Source organism: Microcaecilia unicolor, chromosome 3 (genome assembly GCF_901765095.1).
Source record: "Microcaecilia unicolor chromosome 3, aMicUni1.1, whole genome shotgun sequence".
Classification (NCBI taxonomy): domain Eukaryota; kingdom Metazoa; phylum Chordata; class Amphibia; order Gymnophiona; family Siphonopidae; genus Microcaecilia; species Microcaecilia unicolor.
The window spans coordinates 232,130,523-232,151,159 of record NC_044033.1 but is presented as its reverse complement, the minus strand read 5'-3'; the positions used below and the strand labels follow the sequence as shown (position 1 = coordinate 232,151,159).

Here is a 20,637-nt window from a genome sequence, read left to right as displayed (position 1 = left end):
CTACTGACTTGGAGTGGAAGGAGAGAATACCAAAGTGTGGTAAAAGAAAGCTGAGGTAAATTGGAGGAGAATAGGAGTTAATAATTTTCTCTGGGTTTTTCTACTAGGTGTATGAGAGAGGAATATCTCTATTCAGGTGGCCCAATGTGTACGATATCTGGAACACCTACTTGACCAAATTCATTGACCGCTATGGAGGGAAGAAACTGGAGAGAGCCCGGGACCTCTTTGAGCAGGCACTGGATGGTTGTCCATGCAAATTTGCAAAAAGTATGTAGAACACAGTTGGCGAGAGATCAGACAATGTATATTCCTCTTGGGGGAAGTTACCTGCTTTCTCTCTGCTGAAAACTGGTAGCCAAGTTTGTTTAGTCCCTTACGATAAACGTAAGACCCTGCCAAAAAATGGGGCTAGTGAAGAGGCTATAATCTATTAAATCAACTGTGCAAAGCTCAAGATTAGAAGATAGCACAGGGTATTCTAGATATGATCAAAGAAGTAGCTCCAGTCCTAACCTCTACCTGTAGAGAATTATGTTGCTATATTAAGAAACAGTCATTGATCCAAAGAGTTGAGTCAACTATCTTACAAACCAAGAAATAGTGGCTAGCCTGATGGTTCAGTAGCACTGTTCCAGGCCTAGCTTCTGTAGCTAACCAAGACTGGAGATACTGCAAAGGGAATAAACAATGATTAACATTTATACTTACTGGCTAGACTTCGGGTGTACTTGAACTTGTCCCCAAAGAAAGTTACAATGTGTGGCTGGGCTAGGTGAGGCATTTTGAAAAAATGGGTAAACAAATCCCTAGTGTAGTTGTGATTGAAGGATCATTGATACTGCAGACCCAATGAGAAGCTGTCTGTGATTGAGCTGAAGGCTACAAGCAAGCAAAAAGAAATATGGCAGCAGATAAAGAGCATAAGGCCTATCTAGCTTTCTATTTTCCCTACTTACCTAGAATCACTGGTGAGGATCTCAACGCTGAGAGCATAGGCCCCCTAGAAATTATACACCAAGTTAGGTCCAATGTACAGTGCGCTAAGCATGAATTCTGTAATGGAATCTGCGCTTTTCAGAGGTCCGTTATATGAATACTAGTATTTACATGCAAACATTTAGGTGTACCCAGTTCTGCCATGTCTGTAGCTGGTCCTGCCCATGTGCATACTGCCTTGCAGTTACGTGCTACTTGAGAGAGTAGTCTACTGGTTGCTTTTCAACTACTGCTTGACAACCTGTTTGCAGTCATCTGTGAATAGGCACCAGTGTGTTTTGGAGAAAAATTCATTGTGGATGTTGTCATGAAAGCTGAAGCAATTAGCATATAGGCAGTTTACTTTGCACCGCAATACTTGATCTCCAGCTTTACTGTTGCTTCCCAATCAACAAGAAGAGATAATCAATTGAACTAAGTGGTAGTAATCAGAAGAAGCTAAGAACATAAGATAGCTATACTGGGTCAGACCTTTGGTCCAACTAGCCCAGTATCCTGTTTCCAACAGTGGCCAATCCAGGTCTCAAGTACCTGGCAGAGAAACCCAATAGTAGCAACACTCCATGTACCCATCCAGGGCAAGCGGTGGCTTCCCCATATCTGTCTCAATAGCAGACTCTGCCCTTTTCCTCCAGGAGCTTGTCCAAACTTTTTTTAAACCAGATATGCGAACCTCTGTTACAACATCCTCTTGCAATGAGCTCCAGAACTTAACAGTTCGTTGAGTGAAACAATATTTCTTCTTCTTTGTTTAAAAGTATTCATTGAGGTGTCCCTTAGTCGTCGTGGTCCTTTTTGAAAGAGTAAAAAAATTGATTCACTTCTGCACCACTCAGGATTTGTAGACCTCAATCATATCTTCCCTCGCCTCCTCTTTCCAAGCTGAAGAGCCCTAACCTCTTCAGCCTTTCCTCATATGAGAGGATTCCATCCCCTTTTATCATTTTGGGCGCTCTCTTTGAACCATTTCTAATTCCGTTATATCTTTTTTGAGATACGGCGACCAGAACTGAAAGTGATGTCGCACATGGAGCAATACAGAGGCATCTATAGTACTTGGTCTTATTTGCATCCCTTTCCTAATAATTTCCTAGCATCTGTTTGCGTTTTGGCTGCTGCTGCACACTGAACATAAGATTTCAGTGTATTGTCTATAACACCTAGATTTCTTTCTTGGATGCTGATCCCCCAAGGGGACCCTAGCATCATGAACAGTAATTCCAGAACAGCTCCCTAGTGGTGAGCCCTTTAGGAACTTGTATGAACTTGAGGACAGGAAGGTCCTAACAGGAGAGCACCCAATAATAATTTGAATATTTAAAAGGTATGAATTTACATCCCTCATAGTGCAAGTAGTGGGGTGTTGAAGATTTTGGAGGAGCACTGACCACTAATCTGAGGGTGCAGAGATACTGAAATCGACAAGAACCTTCCAATGATACAGTGGAATGGGATACTGGCCTGAAGGTGAGCAGGTCATGGAAAGACTGTTCTGAGTACAGTTGATGAAGGGAGAGAGATTGTTTGCTAGGATGGCATTGACCATACTAAGAAGATGACCATTCGGTTGAAGGTGGTTAGATATGTTAAGAATGTTGAAGCAGTCATTTGAGGTCGTCTGCGGTAGTCCTGGAGGCACCTATCTGCATAGATTGTGTGTCAAAGGCTTACCTGAAGTGGGCTCATCTACTGAGGGTTCTGTGGTTAGATTCTCAAAGAGCTTTACAGAAGCAGCATGCTTGGAGTCAGTCAGCTTTTCTGGCTGATGGCTTGTAAAACTTGATAAGAGCCTGTAAAAAAAACATGGCTAAGATGGTGATGGTAATAGATTACTGGGGTGGAGAAATTGGGTCAACAAATATGGTGTCTAAAATATAGCTCATTAAGCTTCCCTTTCCATTACATAGCTTCCCACTATTCCAGAAACTGTGGGATTGTTGTGGTCCATCAACCAGCAGGTGGAGATGGAGAACTGAAAACTTGTGCTGAGACATATCTCTCTTGGTATCCAGGTCCAGCTCCTCAGTACGTTATTCTTCCAGCAGGTGGATGGACACCTTTTTAGCCTCTGACTCCCAGTGCTTTGCTTCTGGTCCTGTTGGTCATCGGTCCCCAGTTCTTCATATCCATTGTCTCTGATGCCCTGCAAATTTATTTCCTCCTTCTCTTCCTGTGAGGCTCTCCCTTTCCAGCAACAACAATCTTAAAAAATGGAGAAGGAAAGAGGTTTTCTGGAGAATGTGGGGAAAGAGCATAAGTTCTGAACCTTTCTCATTTGTGGAGCACTATGGAGCTTGGGGGGAACACCCAGCAATGGTAAGTCCAACTAAAGTTTGACTCACAACTGCTTGGAGGGCTGCAAATTCTACTTGTTGCAGGGGAGGAACCTGACTTGGCGCTTGGGACATGCTGTGCTGCCATTTGTGACAGGGTGAATGGTGATTCTATGGAAACAGTTAAGCGGTGTTCCTGTGTGGGACCTGCCATTGGGGCGTTGCAGGTGTGCAAGCTGGGAATCCCACAGTACGCAGAGGAAATGGTTAGTGGTAACATATCTTTAGATTGGCACAGCATCCAATATGCTAGGTCTTCAGGCTCTCCGGCAGGGGCCGGTGCACAGTTTGATGCAAGAGAGTGTGGGAAAGGTGCTATTTTAGTTGGGTCAACTGGCAAGTGACGGGCAGCCTCTTGTCTGATCATTGGTGGAGCACAGCCATCATTTTAACTTCAGGGCCCACAGAGCATTCAGCTGCATCGGGATCACAGGTCTGTTTACTGAAATAGGGACAGTCAGAGTTGCTACAAGGTGCTTCAGTTTTCCTCACCCTGTGCCTCTATGTCTCCTATAGAAACATAAGAGTACCATACTGGGTCAGACCAGTGGTCCATCTAGCCCAGTATCCTGTTTTCGAAACAGTGGCCAAGCTTGGTCCACAAGTGCCTGGACAGAAACCCAAGAGATCTCGGTTAGACCTCCAGGAGGCAGGGCAGATGAGGCTATCTCTGCTTCTCCCTCTTTATCTGATGTGGCATTGCTCTCTTCAGAAGAGCCATCATTGAAGGGAAGTAGTTAGAGGAGGGAGAGCTCCCTCCTGAGTAGGAAGATGATTGAAAAGTACTGAGGTGGTTTCACAAAGAGGAGCTCAGTACTCTTATTTCTGAGGCAGTGGCAATTCTTTCAGTTGAGGAGCCTTCTGCTTTGGCATCAGGAGTTCCATCTTCGTTAATCGTGGGGAGGCTTAGAGGTCTTCTAAGGCCTTCCTGATGCATCCAGAGATTTAGGACCTGATTACAGCAGAATTGGTCTCACTGAATGCAGGGCTGAGAGAGGAGAACCATAGCTCGCCTTTACCCATTAGTTCTGGAGGAGAAAACAATTGCATCTTCCAAGGGTGGACTCCCTGGCTACAGCTGTGACTAAGAAGACCACCTTGCTGGTGGAAGGGGACATTGCCCTAAAAGACCTACAAGATAGGAAGCTAGAAGGCTTGCTGAAACAAGCCTTAGAACTGACATCTTTGGGCCCTCAAGCAGTGTGCAACTCGTTCGTGGTATGCTTGAAGTGGCATCAGCAGTTGGCTATACAAGATGGATGCCATAATGCCGAGCTGAAAGCAGGGTTGGCCTACTTGGCGGATGCTTTTTTTTTTTTTTTTTTTTTTTTTGAAACGATTTTTATTGATGATTCAAACATATGAAAACAAAATTAGTAAGACACACAGTCAATACTCATTAGTGACACAACATATGCCTTAACGTATATCTTAACTATATCATCAATTTTACAACATTTACCCCCCCCCCCCCCCCCCTCCACCCCCCTTTTTATACTCTCTGTATCTGGAACCTCTTACTTCATGGTAATGATGCCTTCCAAAAAGTTTCATCATACCTTACACGTCTATGAGCAAGGAGTATACATCTACTGGGTTACCCTTAAGCTAGGGCCTTCCAAAATTGTTAAGTACAGCACTTCTAGCCTTATGAGAAATATTTTGCAAATAGGGGTTCCATACATCGAGAATTTCTTTCTTCTCTTTGGATTGCCAGATGCCACCCTGGCTTCCCATAACATGAGCTCATGGAGTCTATTCCTCCAGAGCCATTGCAGATGCTATTTATGGCATGTTACGGGTATGGTCCGCCGTATGTCTTTGGCTGTCAAGGCTGTTGGCAACTTTGGTTGCAGCATTGGGCAGTGGATGAAGTGTCAGTTGCATGTAGTAAAATTTCCTTTTCAGGGCAAGTGGCTATTTGGAGAAGATCTCAGTAACTTGGTGGAAAGAACTGGGGAGAAACTAAGCACACAGCAGTTGCCAGTCTTCAGGGGGCTCTGATCTTGATTTTCGAGAAAGCAGATAGTACCGGCAATTATGGTCAGAAATCCCGCTTTCTGGCACACCAGTCTTCCTTTCATGCAAAACAGGAAGTCCTCCTCTCATCTAAAGTGGCCAGTGCGCTCCAGAGCTTGCAATGATGAGAGGTTGGTCCTGTCTTCGATTCCTCCAGTGGGAGGATGTCTTCAGGAGTTTTGGAAGAGTGGACCAAAATCACGTCAGATCAGTGGATTCTGGACCTTCTTAAGAAAGTTACATACAGTTGATACCAGAAACAGTGTTGTCTTGTGTTGTATTGTACGTTTTTATTATCACTAATTTGGATAGTTTCTTAAAGTAAATATTATTTAAAATGTTAAGAACAGCAGTTTGCTTCTTACTTTAGGTTGCAGAGAACTGTGTTTAGATAATTATGGTAGTAACATTTAAGTAACATAACATATTGTAGACACAAGAAATGACAACAGTAATATATAAACTTTTATATTGGTCTTAAGCAGTTTAATATATGTCAAATCAAATGGCCAAAGTACGTAATGACAGATAATCACACAGCAATTACTCTGGACTCATTTAGCTAGGGATATGAGAGTACATAAAATTGGCCCCCTTGGGTCCTAGCTAGGCTGGCCCAATGAAGGAATGATGCCAAAAGTGGAAATATATATTATATATGTATAAGCAAATATTGCAAGCAAAATACAAAAATATATACTGAGCACAGAATACTGGAGGATTAGATATAGATATATATATATATATAGAGAGAGAGAGAGAGAGAGAACCATAACAATAAAGAAATAACCCTTTCACCCTTGCGGTCCACAGCTTCAGCATCCAAATGGGGTGATGAATTGGTTCTTCAGAGCTCAAGCCGAATTCGAAGTGACAATTAGGGACCAATCAGAAACCGTATACCTCTGTCAAGCAGGTTACATATAGTCCTCACAATGAGAGGCCTTGAACTTCCAAAAAAACCACCTTATCAGTTGTAGTCTCCATCACCAAGGTACACAACAAGCATTACCTCATTCATGTTTTGCAGTGCATATCACTCCTCCACAATGTCAGACAAGATACTGTCCTCCGCAGCTTCCCAGGAGATAACTGGATGGCCAGAGCAGGTAAACAGCATGTCCTTGAATGATGCTAGCCAGCACAGTGCTGCCAGAAAGTCCTACAGAATCCATGTTGTATTCAGAAAAGATGGTTTATGGCCTAACCAAGCCTCAGACCTACCAATAGCGAGAGTCAAGAAAATACCCCTACAGCGCCAGGGAATCAGAGTTCATCTCGATGAATGGCTGGTTCGGGTGTCATCCTATTTGGACAGTGTGGCGGCGACAAAGTTGTACATCATCTACAGTCGGATTGGGTAATCATTTTCAAGAAGAGCAGACTAACTCCATCGCAGATGCTGGCATATCGGGGTGTTCTATTCAACACAGCACGGGAGAGGATCTTCCTCATGGAGCACAAGAGGTCAAAGCTGTTTCAACAGATTGGTCGTCTCCTCAGTGAAGGCAGTCCCAGGGTCTGGGACAGCGTCCAGGTTCTGAGGTCAATGACGGCAGCGATGGAAGTGGTGTCATGGGTGAGGGCTCATATGCGGTCGTTACAGGAAACTCTTTTCAGCTGCTGGTCTCTGATGTGTCAGAAGTACGACCTTTATCTTCCTTGGACGCTGGTTGCCAGATGGGAATATGCAGTGGTTGTGACACAGGAATTTGACCGTCAGAGCTTCCTTTCCGATAACACAATGGGAGGTGGTGACTGGACACCAGCAATTCAGGTTGGGGAGCTTGTTACAAGTTCCATCTGGCACAAGGCACACCTGGATGGAGCAGGAATCTCAGTGGTCAATAAATCGCTTGGAGCTCAGGGCAGTGTGGAATGTCTTGTGCAACTTCGCTAAACTTTCTGGCAGGGGCCCCAGTCCAAGTTTTCTCCAACAATGCGATGGTGGTGGCTTATGTCAACAGGCAAGGCGGAACCCGCAGTCATCTGATGGTGTTGGAGGCGGCCTCACTTGTGAGTTGGGCAGAGAAAAATCTTCTGTTTTTCCACAGCTCACATTGCAGAATCCTTGAATGTGGAGGCGGACTTTCTCAGCAGGCACTTCTTTGTCCTGGAAGAATGCAAGGGTTTTCAGTTGATAGTGGACTGATGGGGTTCTCCGCTTCTGGACTTGATGGCGACGAAAAGGAATGCCTAAGTGCCCAAGTTCTTCAGCCATTGGAAATAAGTGGGTTCAATGGGGATCGATGCCTTACTACATCCCTGGCCAGAGTCTCAAATACTATATGTCTTCCCTGCTTTGCCCATGGTAGGCTGCGTGTTGAAAAGGATTGCTTTGCACTGGGGACAGATAATTTACGTAGCCCTGGATTGGCCACAGAGGCCATGGTACATGGACCTGATTCGACTACTATATGGAGGTCCTCTCCATCTTCTGCAGGTACACGGCCAAGCCGTAAGGTCATCAGAAAGAATTGGCATTGGGTTCTCTTAAAGTTCAGGTTGTGGCTCTGGCCTATTTCAGGGGCTGGCTAAAGAAGACGTCTCTTGTGGCTCACCCAGATATCGTTCAATTAGTGTGGGGAGTGGGCCGCTTTTGGCCTCCCTTTAGTACACCATGTCCAGAATGGAACCTTAATTTTAGCCCTTTGGGCTCTTCAGAATCTTTGTTTTGAGCCACTCTGGAAGGTCTCCTTGAAAGATCTTATACTAAAGACAGCATTCTTGGTGGCTGTTGGTCAGCACATAGGATTTCGGAGCTTTAGGCTCTCTTTTTTGGGATCCCTGTCTTTGTTTTTGGAGGCTGGGGTCTCCCTGCTCATGGTTCCTTCCTTTCTTCCAAAAGTGGTATCGGCATTTCATCTCTCAGCCAATCTGTGGAGCTTCTGTCCTTGAAGTTTCTTGATGTGCATAGAGTCCTCATTATATATCTGGAAGTCACAAATGTTTCGTGCTTTTTGGTAAACAGAGGCTTTGCTTCATGATTTCCAAGCCCACAATTGCTAGATGGCTGAAGGAGACTATCGCATCAGCTTATTTGCTTGTGCAGAAGCAGGCTTCTCAGGCCTTGCGGACTCATTCCATGAGGCATACAACGACATCCTGGGTGTAGACTACAGTCTCTGGCGGATATTTGCAAAGCAGCGACATGGTTGATGCTACATACCAACATACATGGTCGATGCCAAGCACTACAGGGTGGAAATTGAAGTGTGCTCAGAAGCCAGTTTTGGGACTTTGGCTGTCAGGATGGTGGCACCAGGATCCCACCCACTCTAGGGATTGCTTTTGAACATACCGCAGATTCTGGAATAGTGAGAAGCAACGTAATGGAAGGAGAAATAAAGGTCTTACCTGATAATTTTCTTTCAATTAGTCCTTCCTACTATTCCAGAGACCTGCCTGAGGTTTCTGAGATGTTTAGTGATATAGTGGAAAGGTTCAAAGAAGAGTGAACAAATTAAGGGGATGGAACTTCTCTCATATGAGGAAAGGCTAAAGGGGTTAGGCCTCTTCAACTCGGAAAAGAGACAGCTGAGAATGGGATATGATTGAGGTCTACAAAATCCTGAGTGGAGTAGAAGAGCTAAAAGTGAATCGATTTTTCACTCTTTCAAAAAGTAAAAAGACCAGGGGACACTCAATGAAATTACATGGAAATTCTTTTAAAACAAATAGGAGAAAATATTTTTTCACACAAAGAATAGTTAAGTTCTGGAACTTATTGCCAGAGAATGTGTTAACAACAATTAGTGTGTCAGGGTTTAAAAAAGGTTTGGACAAGTTTCTGGTGGGAAAAGTCTGTAGTCTGTTATTGAGATGGACATGGGGGAAGCCACTGCTTACCCCAGGATTGGTAACATGGAATGTTGCTACTAATTGGTTTTCTGCCAGGTACTTGTGACCTGGATTGGCCACTTTTAGAAGCAGGATACTGGGCTAGATGGATCATTGGTCTGTCCCAGTATGGCTAATCTTATGTTCTTATTTCTTGTTCTCTACATGTTGTCCAGAGATGAGAGAGGTCCACACGTGTTTGCTCGTCTGGTTAGTGGTAGGTTAGCGAGTTATTTAAGGTTGTTGTGTGTTTTCTGAGTTTCTCCTTACTGCTTATCTACGTAAATACTAAGGGGCTGGACTGGATGCCAAAAGAGATATGTCTTAGTTCAGCTTTCAGTTCTCTGTTCTCTATCTCCACCTGCTGGTTGATGGACAAAACTATCCTTCAGGTTCTGGAATAGTGGGAAGGACTAATGGAAGGAAAAATTACTAGGTATGACCTAATATCTCCTGATAGGGAAACTCCTCTTTGGAGAAGGTTTAGAAAAGTTGGTGCAAGGCTCCCAGAGGACAAGCTGAGAGGGACAGGGTATTTCTTGTTATCTAGGGGCTATTTTTGTGAAGTCTGGAATTTTGATCCCAGGAAGTTGGCTGTGCCCCAGTGGAATAGGTTCCTTTCAGGAGGAGAGTCCTTTCGTAACAATCAAAAAGGAGGTAGAGAGGAAAACGGAGCACTTTCAAGGCCCATGCTTCTCAATGAAGATTTGGGGGGGGGGGGGGCATCCTCTGTTGCTGCCAGTGGGCGGGGGAGGCACTTACCTCATTTTTACCAGACATGGGCCCACATTGCCTCAGGTTGTAGGTCATTCAGGAAGGGTATGCCCTCAAATTGTCTCAACCCCTCTCTGATGCTTTTGTAACTGCTTGCTCATTTCTAGTGTCTTGCCACTAGAGAGAGACTGTGCTTTTTTGAATACCATTACCATTTTTGACTCTACTATCTCCTCCAGAAAGGTATTCTAGGCTTCTACTACCTTTGCTATGAAAAAATATTTTCTGGCATTGTTTTGGTGTAAACATATTGTGTCTCCTAGCTCTGGAGACTCCTTTCTATTGAACAAGGTTTGCTACTTCAGCCTATTAATTATGATCCAACATTCTATCAGATCAACCCAGGAAAATATTAGAGCCAGCATAGTCGCCCAGTTGTTTGCTAATAGAAATAGTAAAGTGATGTCATCAGCATAGATATAGAAAGGAACCTTAATTTTTTTCTATATCCAGAGGATAAAGAAGGAGATTATATAGCAATGGAGACAGATATCCTCTTGCTGAAAAATAGGCAGACATCTCTCCAGCCTTTATTTTAAATTGATCTATAGAGGAGCAAACCTGAGTCGTAAAATTTATTCAGTGGGGATATTTCATATTCCACTTACCATTTGTATTCATTAGGGGATAATTTACATATTGCACTTATTTACTAACCTGTGCTAAGTTTTTTCACCTAGCATACCTTAACGCTGGCAGTTAATCCAAGTTAGATGCAAAATCTCTGTATTATCTGTTCCCAGCAGCTGTGCAAATAAAGAGCAATGATTGATACTGCACATTGGTGGCATGACTGATAATGCCAGAATACAGTTAGCTACATAAATAGGCCTCAGCATCTTGAAAATGGAGATGCAATGAGTTATGATCCTCAAAAGTTATTTTAAAGTTTTTAAAATGTTGTATAGAATGAGTTTTGTTGACTATAATGAAATTATGAAACGACTGCCTTTCATTTTTTTAAATCCCTTCTTGTTAAATGTTTAGATATAGCAGAGCCTTATCTTACAAATGGCATGAATTATTATTTTCTTACCCTTCGGTTTACCCATACTGTCTTCTACACTGTCATCCTTTTATACTGCATCTTTTCCTCACTGTTGTCCTTTTACAAATCTCTCTCCCCATTTGCTATTTTTGATGAGGATATAATTTTTCTAATAATCTTTCTCTTCTTCCCCATAAATCAGCTATTTATTTACTATATGCTAAGCTAGAAGAGGAGTTTGGGTTGGCACGACATGCTATGGCAGTGTATGAACGGGCAACTCGTGCTGTGGAGCCAGCAGAACAGTATGAGATGTATAACATCTATATCAAGAGAGCAGCAGAGATTTATGGTGTCACATACACACGCAGCATCTATGAGAAAGCTATCGAGGTGAGTATCTGTGAGAGGGTTATTTAGGTAAAGGTGATACCCCAAGACACACTATATCTCTAAGAGCATAAAGGTGTAAACAAGACACTGTCTCAAAATTCCAGTATCTGTACTTCATTGTTTTTTCCTTTTCTTGAGATACTTTCAGCTCTTCTACCTCCTTTGCTACAAACTGGTTCTTCAGTTCAACAGAAGATGGAGTTAGGGGGTTGATTTTGCAGTATCTTGTGATCTGTGTCCAGCTTTACTGCCCAACATCTTCTTTCCCTTTGCTGGAGATCCCCAATGCCTCAAGATGCATTTTTGGGATGGATTTCTGGTTGTCACAGATTCTTACATTCTACAAGATATATGAATTTTACTTCTAGTATCACTTTGTATTTCACACTTTTAGGACTGGGAAAATGCAGGATTAAATTGTCTCTTTTACTTATGGAAGTAATCCTTAATGGAATAACAACAAAAGGCCCATATAAATTGGGTCATGGCCATATAAGATCTTATGAACTATCAGAAATAGGAACTGGGGGCACTCATATAAAGTGACTTGCATCCTGTTTAGCAAAGACAGCATCATATTTGAGCTAGTTCTAATTGTTGAGTGTTTTTTTGGCAGTTTGGTTTACCGTGAGGTTTGGCTTTTTCTGCCCCATTGTTCCTTTTTTTGAGAAATTTTATGAACTTGATATTGATTTTAGAATATATGTAGATACTATTTTATTACAGTGCCCTTTTAAAGATGATCAGTTGTGAATGAAACATTACTGACTTTTGTTATATTATCAGTTGGAATACAGAGAATGGTTTATAAACCTTAAGAAAACTGAAGCCTTATTTGTATCTCTAGCTCATCGTTATGATCCTCCAAGAAGCTCCAGCTTGCAGGGTTAAAATTGGAATTGTAATTGATAATGGATTGACTTTTATGTCTCAGGCACTAAAGGTGATACAAGGTTAGATTATTAATGGTCCTGAACTCTGATTTTCAGGTTGTAGTACAGCCTCTTACCCTTTCTTACCCTGATGATTGTAATTCAGTTTATGTTGGTCTTCTGAGTATACTCAAGGAGACCTACTATTTAAGGGGAGGTAATTATCACTAAATTATTGAATAGTTGTACCTCACCACCTTCTGATTCATTCAAAAGTGTACCAAAATTTTAATAAAGCAGTATTTACTCCTTATTCATACATACTATATCACATAACCAATCGTTTCCTTGCTTATAAAGTGGTAACAAACTTTATCCTAATCAGTATACATTATACTAAACGCAACTGAGCCAACAGATTAAGTCCACCACACGAGTCATGCATTCTTAGATGAATCTGTAATCCCAATCTTATTCCAATATATAATCCCTTCTCTAAATAACCACCCTAAGATTGCTTATAAAAGAAGTAAGAATTTAGGAGAGATTCTTAAACATTCCAGTGACCCCCCCCCCCCCCCCCCAATTCCAAGGGAAGCCATGCCCCATGCGGGAGATGTGTATACTGCAAACACTCTTTGAGCACAGAATATATTTTGGTGCCGGGCACAAATAGGAAATTTTATTTCAGAGAAACTTTTGGGGGGTAAACTATCTATGTAGCATATGTTTTTTTTTTTTTCTCCCGACAGCATACTTTTTGATCATTTTGAAAATCACTCTTCTGATAATACACATTCTCGTTTGAGATTATAGTTTAATTTTTTGCTTGAGCATTTATATTAAAGATTTGTCATGAATATATCCTCTGTTTTTTACTGCAGAAATTTTTTCTCTGTTGTTTAGAGTCAGTTTTCTCTGCAGGTTTTTCGGAGGAGGGAGGCAGCCCGTGATGAAAGTCATTACAGGTGTGTTCACTTAGTTGGTACCCTGGACTTATGAGGCTGACATTTTGATAAATACAATAAGTGACCTTTAATAGATTTGCACAAGCGATATTAGATTTATAGAGCAAATAAATATAGCAGTTTCTGAAGTTATTGCTCTAGGCAGATTTTAGTTTTTTTGATATTTCAGAGAAATTACATCATGTGAATCACAGCAGGTGGTTTATTGTATTGTTCCCGTGTGGTCTGTATTATATAGGCCACACTAAACGTAAATTGAAAGTACGGATTGCAGAGCACATCAGTAACATCAGGAATGCCCGCATGGAGGCTCCATTAGTGGCTCATTGGGCTGAGGAGGGTCACACAGTAGAGCAATTACATTTTACAGCAATCCGAGCACTCAGAAGGTTTGATTGATGTAATTTGAAATAATAATGTAACAAATTACCAATTCTGTAGTGTATGTACAGTGGTGGAAATAAGTATTTGATCCCTTGCTGATTTTGTAAGTTTGCCCACTGACAAAGACATGAGCAGCCCATAATTGAAGGGTAGGTTATTGGTAACAGTGAGAGATAGCACATCACAAATTAAATCCGGAAAATCACATTGTGGAAAGTATATGAATTTATTTGCATTCTGCAGAGGGAAATAAGTATTTGATCCCCCACCAACCAGTAAGAGATCTGGCCCCTACAGACCAGGTAGATGCTCCAAATCAACTCGTTACCTGCATGACAGACAGCTGTCGGCAATGGTCACCTGTATGAAAGCCACCTGTCCACAGACTCAGTGAATCAGTCAGACTCTAACCTCTACAAAATGGCCAAGAGCAAGGAGCTGTCTAAGGATGTCAGGGACAAGATCATACACCTGCACAAGGCTGGAATGGGCTACCAAAACCATCAGTAAGACGCTGGGCGAGAAGGAGACAACTGTTGGTGCCATAGTAAGAAAATGGAAGAAGTACAAAATGACTGTCAATCGACAAAGATCTGGGGCTCCACGCAAAATCTCACCTCGTGGGGTATCCTTGATCATGAGGAAGGTTAGAAATCAGCCTACAACTACAAGGGGGGAACTTGTCAATGATCTCAAGGCAGCTGGGACCACTGTCACCACGAAAACCATTGGTAACACATTACGACATAACGGATTGCAATCCTGCAGTGCCCGCAAGGTCCCCCTGCTCCGGAAGGCACATGTGACGGCCCGTCTGAAGTTTGCCAGTGAACACCTGGATGATGCCGAGAGTGATTGGGAGAAGGTGCTGTGGTCAGATGAGACAAAAATTGAGCTCTTTGGCATGAACTCAACTCGCCGTGTTTGGAGGAAGAGAAATGCTGCCTATGACCCAAAGAACACCGTCCCCACTGTCAAGCATGGAGGTGGAAATGTTATGTTTTGGGGGTGTTTCTCTGCTAAGGGCACAGGACTACTTCACCGCATCAATGGGAGAATGGATGGGGCCATGTACCGTACAATTCTGAGTGACAACCTCCTTCCCTCCGCCAGGGCCTTAAAAATGGGTCGTGGCTGGGTCTTCCAGCACGACAATGACCCAAAACATACAGCCAAGGCAACAAAGGAGTGGCTCAGGAAGAAGCACATTAGGGTCATGGAGTGGCCTAGCCAGTCACCAGACCTTAATCCCATTGAAAACTTATGGAGGGAGCTGAAGCTGCGAGTTGCCAAGTGACAGCCCAGAACTCTTAATGATTTAGAGATGATCTGCAAAGAGGAGTGGACCAAAATTCCTCCTGACATGTGTGCAAACCTCATCATCAACTACAGAAGACGTCTGACCGCTGTGCTTGCCAACAAGGGTTTTGCCACCAAGTATTAGGTCTTGTTTGCCAGAGGGATTAAATACTTATTTCCCTCTGCAGAATGCAAATAAATTCATATACTTTCCACAATGTGATTTTCCGGATTTAATTTGTGAAGTGCTATCTCTCACTGTTACCAATAACCTACCCTTCAATTATGGGCTGCTCATGTCTTTGTCAGTGGGCAAACTTACAAAATCAGCAAGGGATCAAATACTTATTTCCACCACTGTATTTCAAATTCTGTGAAATACTAATAATAATCTTGGTTGATCTGGTTCTGAAATGGTATGAGTAGTCTTCTCTTGTTTCTTTTGGTCTGGATGTAATGTAATAGGGATCCCAAATCATAATTCGGCTTTATTGTGAGAAGGTTTGAGAATGGATTAGATGGCCCTTCCCTAGTATGCCTGGAAGGCCAACCAGGGACGAGAAAGGATAAAAATGTGCCCAGAAGGAAACATCAAGTAGGTTTGACGGTCCAATGTACCTGAGGGTATGGGACTAACGTGGGTACCGTCTTCTATATTGAGGTACACTGGATGAAAGACTGTACCACAGCAGTACGGACAGAAAATCCCGTCGAGTGAGGTGTGTTGGCAATGTACCCATGCGTAGATTTAGTAGTAATTATGCGTAATGTGATTTGGTGAGAATTTGTAAACTTTTTGCCTATGGTTAAAAACAATATATAAAACCTTCAATTTGAACTACATAACACAGGTCAGAGCAATACAGTAACATTTGTTCTGTAAAAAATTCCATTCAAATTGACCCCCAAATAGCCAAACTGGAACATCACAAAATTGGACTAATTTGCATAAACTCTAAGCTTCCATAGCCTCATAGCAAGTAAGTATAAGCTTCTAGCACCTGAATTCTATCATTAAAATGCATGCAAACACTTTTAAAATGTATTTTTAATACTTTTAAAACTTTCAGGTGTCAGTGCAGGTCTCCTTTAATGGTACTGCGCATGTTCTAGAATTTGCGCCATTTTGAGTCTCCCTTGCAACCAAGGACGCTACCAAAGCTTCTCCTACATCTCCCAGAAGTCTCTGAGCCAAAATTATTTAAAAATGCGACACATGCGTTTACTCACGCATGCGCAATTGCGCATAACCCCTGATTTCACCAACATCTTTATTTTTATAATCTGACTCTTTCTGTGGGTCAACACAAGTCCCCTTTGCTCATTTTTAATATTTGATTGGTGGCACAGTGTTCCCCAATGCTCCGTTTCAACAACGGAATCATCGGATTGAAACGGAGCGTCGCTGACCACAGCTCCAAGGGGTCAGGTAAATAAAAAAATATATAATTTTATACACTGGTTACATTCGCCATTATTTTCTTAAAATTGTTGCCGTAGGCAAAAATGTAATAAATTCTCACCAAATCACATTACACATAATTATATTACTAAATCTACGCATGCGTACTTTGTGAACACACCTCACTCAATGGGATTTTCCGCCTGTACTGCTGAGTGTGCTGATAATGGTACAGTCCTTCATCCAGTGTATCCCGAGCGTATAGAAGACGGTACCCACGTTAGTTTTGGATATAAACAAGTGTTGCAATTCAATCAATGTCCATCTCGGGCAGCTTCTTTTCTGCATCAGCAGCTGCTGTGTTGATGCTCTGCTCGTTCTCTTGTGTTCCATGGGTACGAGCATCTTCATCTGCATCTACAGGTCCGTTCTGTTCAGCCTACTGCTGCTGCTCCTCTTTGGGGGCTTCAACTTTAGGCTTGAGTTTTGAGACTATGGGGCCACAAGTACTGGTCAGCTTCTTAGTTTTGGCCTGGATATCCTTAGCCTTTACGACTTGGTCCACAGTTAGACTCTTTGCTTTGGAGGTTCATTTTATTATTCATCCATTCCATGGCTTCATTTGCACTCTTCTCTACTTTTTATACATCTACTGCATCCAAATGGTCATACAGCTCATCCTTGTTTTGGAAGGCATGAACCACCTTTCATATACATCTGGATTTGCTTCCCAAGATCATCAAATGATTTTGGTCTTCAAAATCTTGATAGCGTATCTGAATAGGCTGACCCAGGCTCTTTAGTTCACTTAGTTTATCTATGTAAACTTGCTTGGGCTGGTCTTCTCCATCTTCATACAGCCAGTTCTCTGTGTCTTCCAGTTTTAAAGTAAAACTGTTGCGATCATCTTCACTAACAAATTTTTCCAAGATGCCACAAAGTTTGTCTCTCATCTCATACACATACTCTTCCACCACATTCCTGGCATCATTTCTTTCTTTCTCCAACTTGTCCTGCATGATCATTTTACCCTCATTTTCAATAAATAAATTGAGCTTATTAGTGAGGTTCTGCTAAATGTTGAACAGACATTTATATATGAGTGGAAAACCGTCATTCCTAACGGTTTAAACCTGGAGGTTGAGCGGTGATTGGTAATAAGCATGGGCGTGTTGCCCTTAATGAAGAGTGATCTATTTAAACCCTGGGCTCTACGTAACATGATATCCACTCTGAATGAACGGCTGTGCCTCAGTCTGGTGGACGCCAGTCCCTCCGGTAAGCTGCCACTGCTGGTATTATTAAAGCAACATTTTTTGTATAAGATGTGAATAATATGGTGGGGATGAGTACTAATAGTTGTGATATTATTCGTGTTTATTTCTGGAGGATTAAGTAATAATGATATGGATTGCTTCTCCTGAAGAAGACTCTGAAATGTAGTTCCACATAGAGAAGCAGAAGAGCATCTAATTGGTTTTGTTGAGGAGGAGAGCAAAAGGAATTATTTGTTCCAGTGCTTGTAGAAATAAGTGGTGACGCACGTTGAATGAAACAACTTGGAGATGAGTATCCTGCTATCATGGGAAGTTGCACTTTATATGTATACTTCGGGGGGAGTGTTCTCCCTTGATTAAAAACATTTACGCTACGGTCTCCTGCTAAGGGGATTATATATTGGAATAAGATTGGGATTACAGATTCATCTAAGGACGCATGACCCATGTGGTGGACTTAAAAATCTGTTGGCTCAGTTGCATTTAGTATAAATGTATACTGATTAGGATAAAGTTTGTTACCACTTTATAAGCAAGGAAACAATTGGTTATGTGATATAGTATGTATGAATAAGGAGTAAATACTGCTTTATTAAAATTTTGGTACACTTTTGAATGAATCAGAAGGTGGTGAGGTCTTCTGAGTATACCACACACTCATTACAACTAGATCAAAATGCTGCAGCCCAATTTATTGCTGGTGTAGGAAGTGTGGATCATATAACTCCAGTTTTAAGGGAGTTACACTATCAGCCTGTTAAATTTCATATGCAGTTTAATGACTTGTCTTAGATTTATGTGCTTTCTCCTATTTAGCTCCCAAAATGTGGACTTTACTCTTGCATCTTGGCACCAAGAAACAGATTATCTTTTATTCTGTAAACAACTATAGGCCTTTTTGTTTGTAAAAGCATTTAATTAAATTTGTAAACTTTATAAACAATAATGTACACATCAAGTTTTAGACTATTTTTATTATTGGTCATATTTTATATAAATTGCTTAGATTTGATTGGATAAGTAGATTAAAAATCAATAAATGAAATAAAGCGGAATACTCCCAGATCCAAAGTGAAAACCACTCCACACATAGCATGATTCATGTTCCTCCTTGGCCTTGTCTACTGGGCAGGGACATGTTCTCCCACAAAATGTATCTATATAGTGAGAAAGGAGAAGAGAGAGCGAACTGCATATACATTTAGACATTCTTTATTTTTATTTATTGATGGAATAAATCTTCCAGTAAGGATGTTCTAGATTAAAAATTTTGTATGTAATTCTAGGTTGTTAGCCCACTTTTTATGACTTCTGAGCTGTCCTTGAGCCATTAAGTGGAATTTAAATGATTAGATTAGATAGGCGTAGGTTCTCACGGTGTTTTTTCTTTCTTAGGTACTGTCAGATGAACACTCTCGTGAGATGTGTCTTCGTTTTGCTGACATGGAGTCCAAGTTAGGAGAGATTGACAGGGCCCGAGCCATTTATTCATACTGCTCGCAGATGTGTGACCCACGGGTGAGGAAAGCTATTGAAGAGGCTATTTTGGGGCAGAGAGAAAGTGTCTCTCTCCTTCAGTGAATTATTAGTGTCAGGAGCTAGGAGGCAGTAGAGGCTTGCACTGCAGAAGCACCTGCCTCTTTGTTGGATAGTGAGTGAAATTTGAGTCCCATTTAATGGAAGTTGAAGGATTGCTTGCATTCTGAGGCCATGCATTATGTGTCTGAGTATCAGTATGTCACCTGTATGAAATGTCATTTAAGAGTTAATTCTATAACTGGGTTGCCTGGTAGTAACTAATTCTATGAATGAACGTATGTACCTACTTTCCTTTCTCCGAGGACAAGCAGGCTGCTTGTTCTCACTGATGGGTTGACGTCCTCGGCAGCCCCCTCCATCGGAAAAGTTTACTAGCAAAGGCCTTTGCTAGTCCTCGCGCGCCCATGCGCACCGCGCATGCGCGGCCGTCTTCCCGCCCGAAACCGCTCGAGCCGGCCAGTCTTCTTTCGTCCGCGCTCGGTACGGTCGTGTTACGCCGTTCGTGCCCCAGAGAGTCGACCTCGCGCGTCCTTTTCGACGTGTTTTTTGTCTATTTTTCCTTTAAAAAGTTCGGGAAGCGCTCCGGAAGTGTTCCGGAAGACCCTTTTGGGTTTTCTGCCCTTCCCGTATTTCTCAAGTTTTTGCCCCGTAAGTTTTCTTTCGTTGTCGGGGTAGGCCTCTTTTGGCCTCGGTCGAGATTTTCTCCCTCTAAATTTTGGTGCTTCAATTTTCGCCATTTCGGCTTTTGATTTCGCCGGCGTGATTTTTCCGCCCATGACATCGAAGCCTTCCAGCGGCTTCAAGAAGTGCACCCAGTGCGCCCGGGTAATCTCGCTCACTGATAGGCACTCTGCGTGTCTTCAGTGTCTAGGGGCCCAGCACCGCCCTCAGAACTGCAGTCTGTGTTCCCTGTTACAAAGGCGGACTCAGGTAGCGAGATTAGCCCAGTGGAACGTTTTGTTCTCGGGCTCTTCGTCGGCATCGGCACCGGAGGCATCGAGTGCATCGACGTCGTCAGCGTCCGGACCATCTTCCTTGGCTGCCGCTCCATCGACTGCATCAAGGCATCGCACCTCTGCATCGGCGCCGAGGCATCGGGCGACTGTATCGACGTCGGTGGTACCGAGACTTCGTCTGCTGATGTCGTCGGACGGAGGTGCATCGTCAGGAGTGCAGGTGAGGGCTGTCCATTCCCCTGCTGGTGGCGGTGAGCCTTCGGGTGGGTCTCCTCCTACCCTGAGGGCTCCTGCGGTACAGCCCCCCCGGGATCGACCTTCTTCGGTCTCGGCCCCGAGGAAGCGACGGATGGATTCTACGTCCTCCTCGTCGGTGCCGGGGAGCTCCGGTGACATGCTTCGGAAGAAGTCGAAGAAGCATCGACACCGGTCTCCTCCCCATGTCGGCACCGAGAGCTCTGGGTCGCCGAGGGATTCGGCACCCAGCAGGCATCGGCACCGAGAGGACCACTCACCCTCTGTTCAGGAGGTGTCGATGCGCTCCACTCTGGACAGCCCGGAACAGCCTCCTCACCCGGAACAGGTTCTGACGTC

The 20,637-nt window shown here is 42.9% G+C and overlaps 1 protein-coding gene across 1 annotated transcript in view; it reads left to right on the top strand.

The window, feature by feature from the left end:
• The window catches only part of XAB2 (XPA binding protein 2), a 148,665-nt gene that overhangs the window by 99,303 nt on the left and 28,725 nt on the right, over positions 1-20,637 (top strand). The window contains 3 exon segments of the mRNA XM_030197558.1: positions 108-270; positions 11,156-11,346; positions 18,944-19,066. Coding sequence (XP_030053418.1) covers positions 108-270; positions 11,156-11,346; positions 18,944-19,066 — 477 coding nt within the window.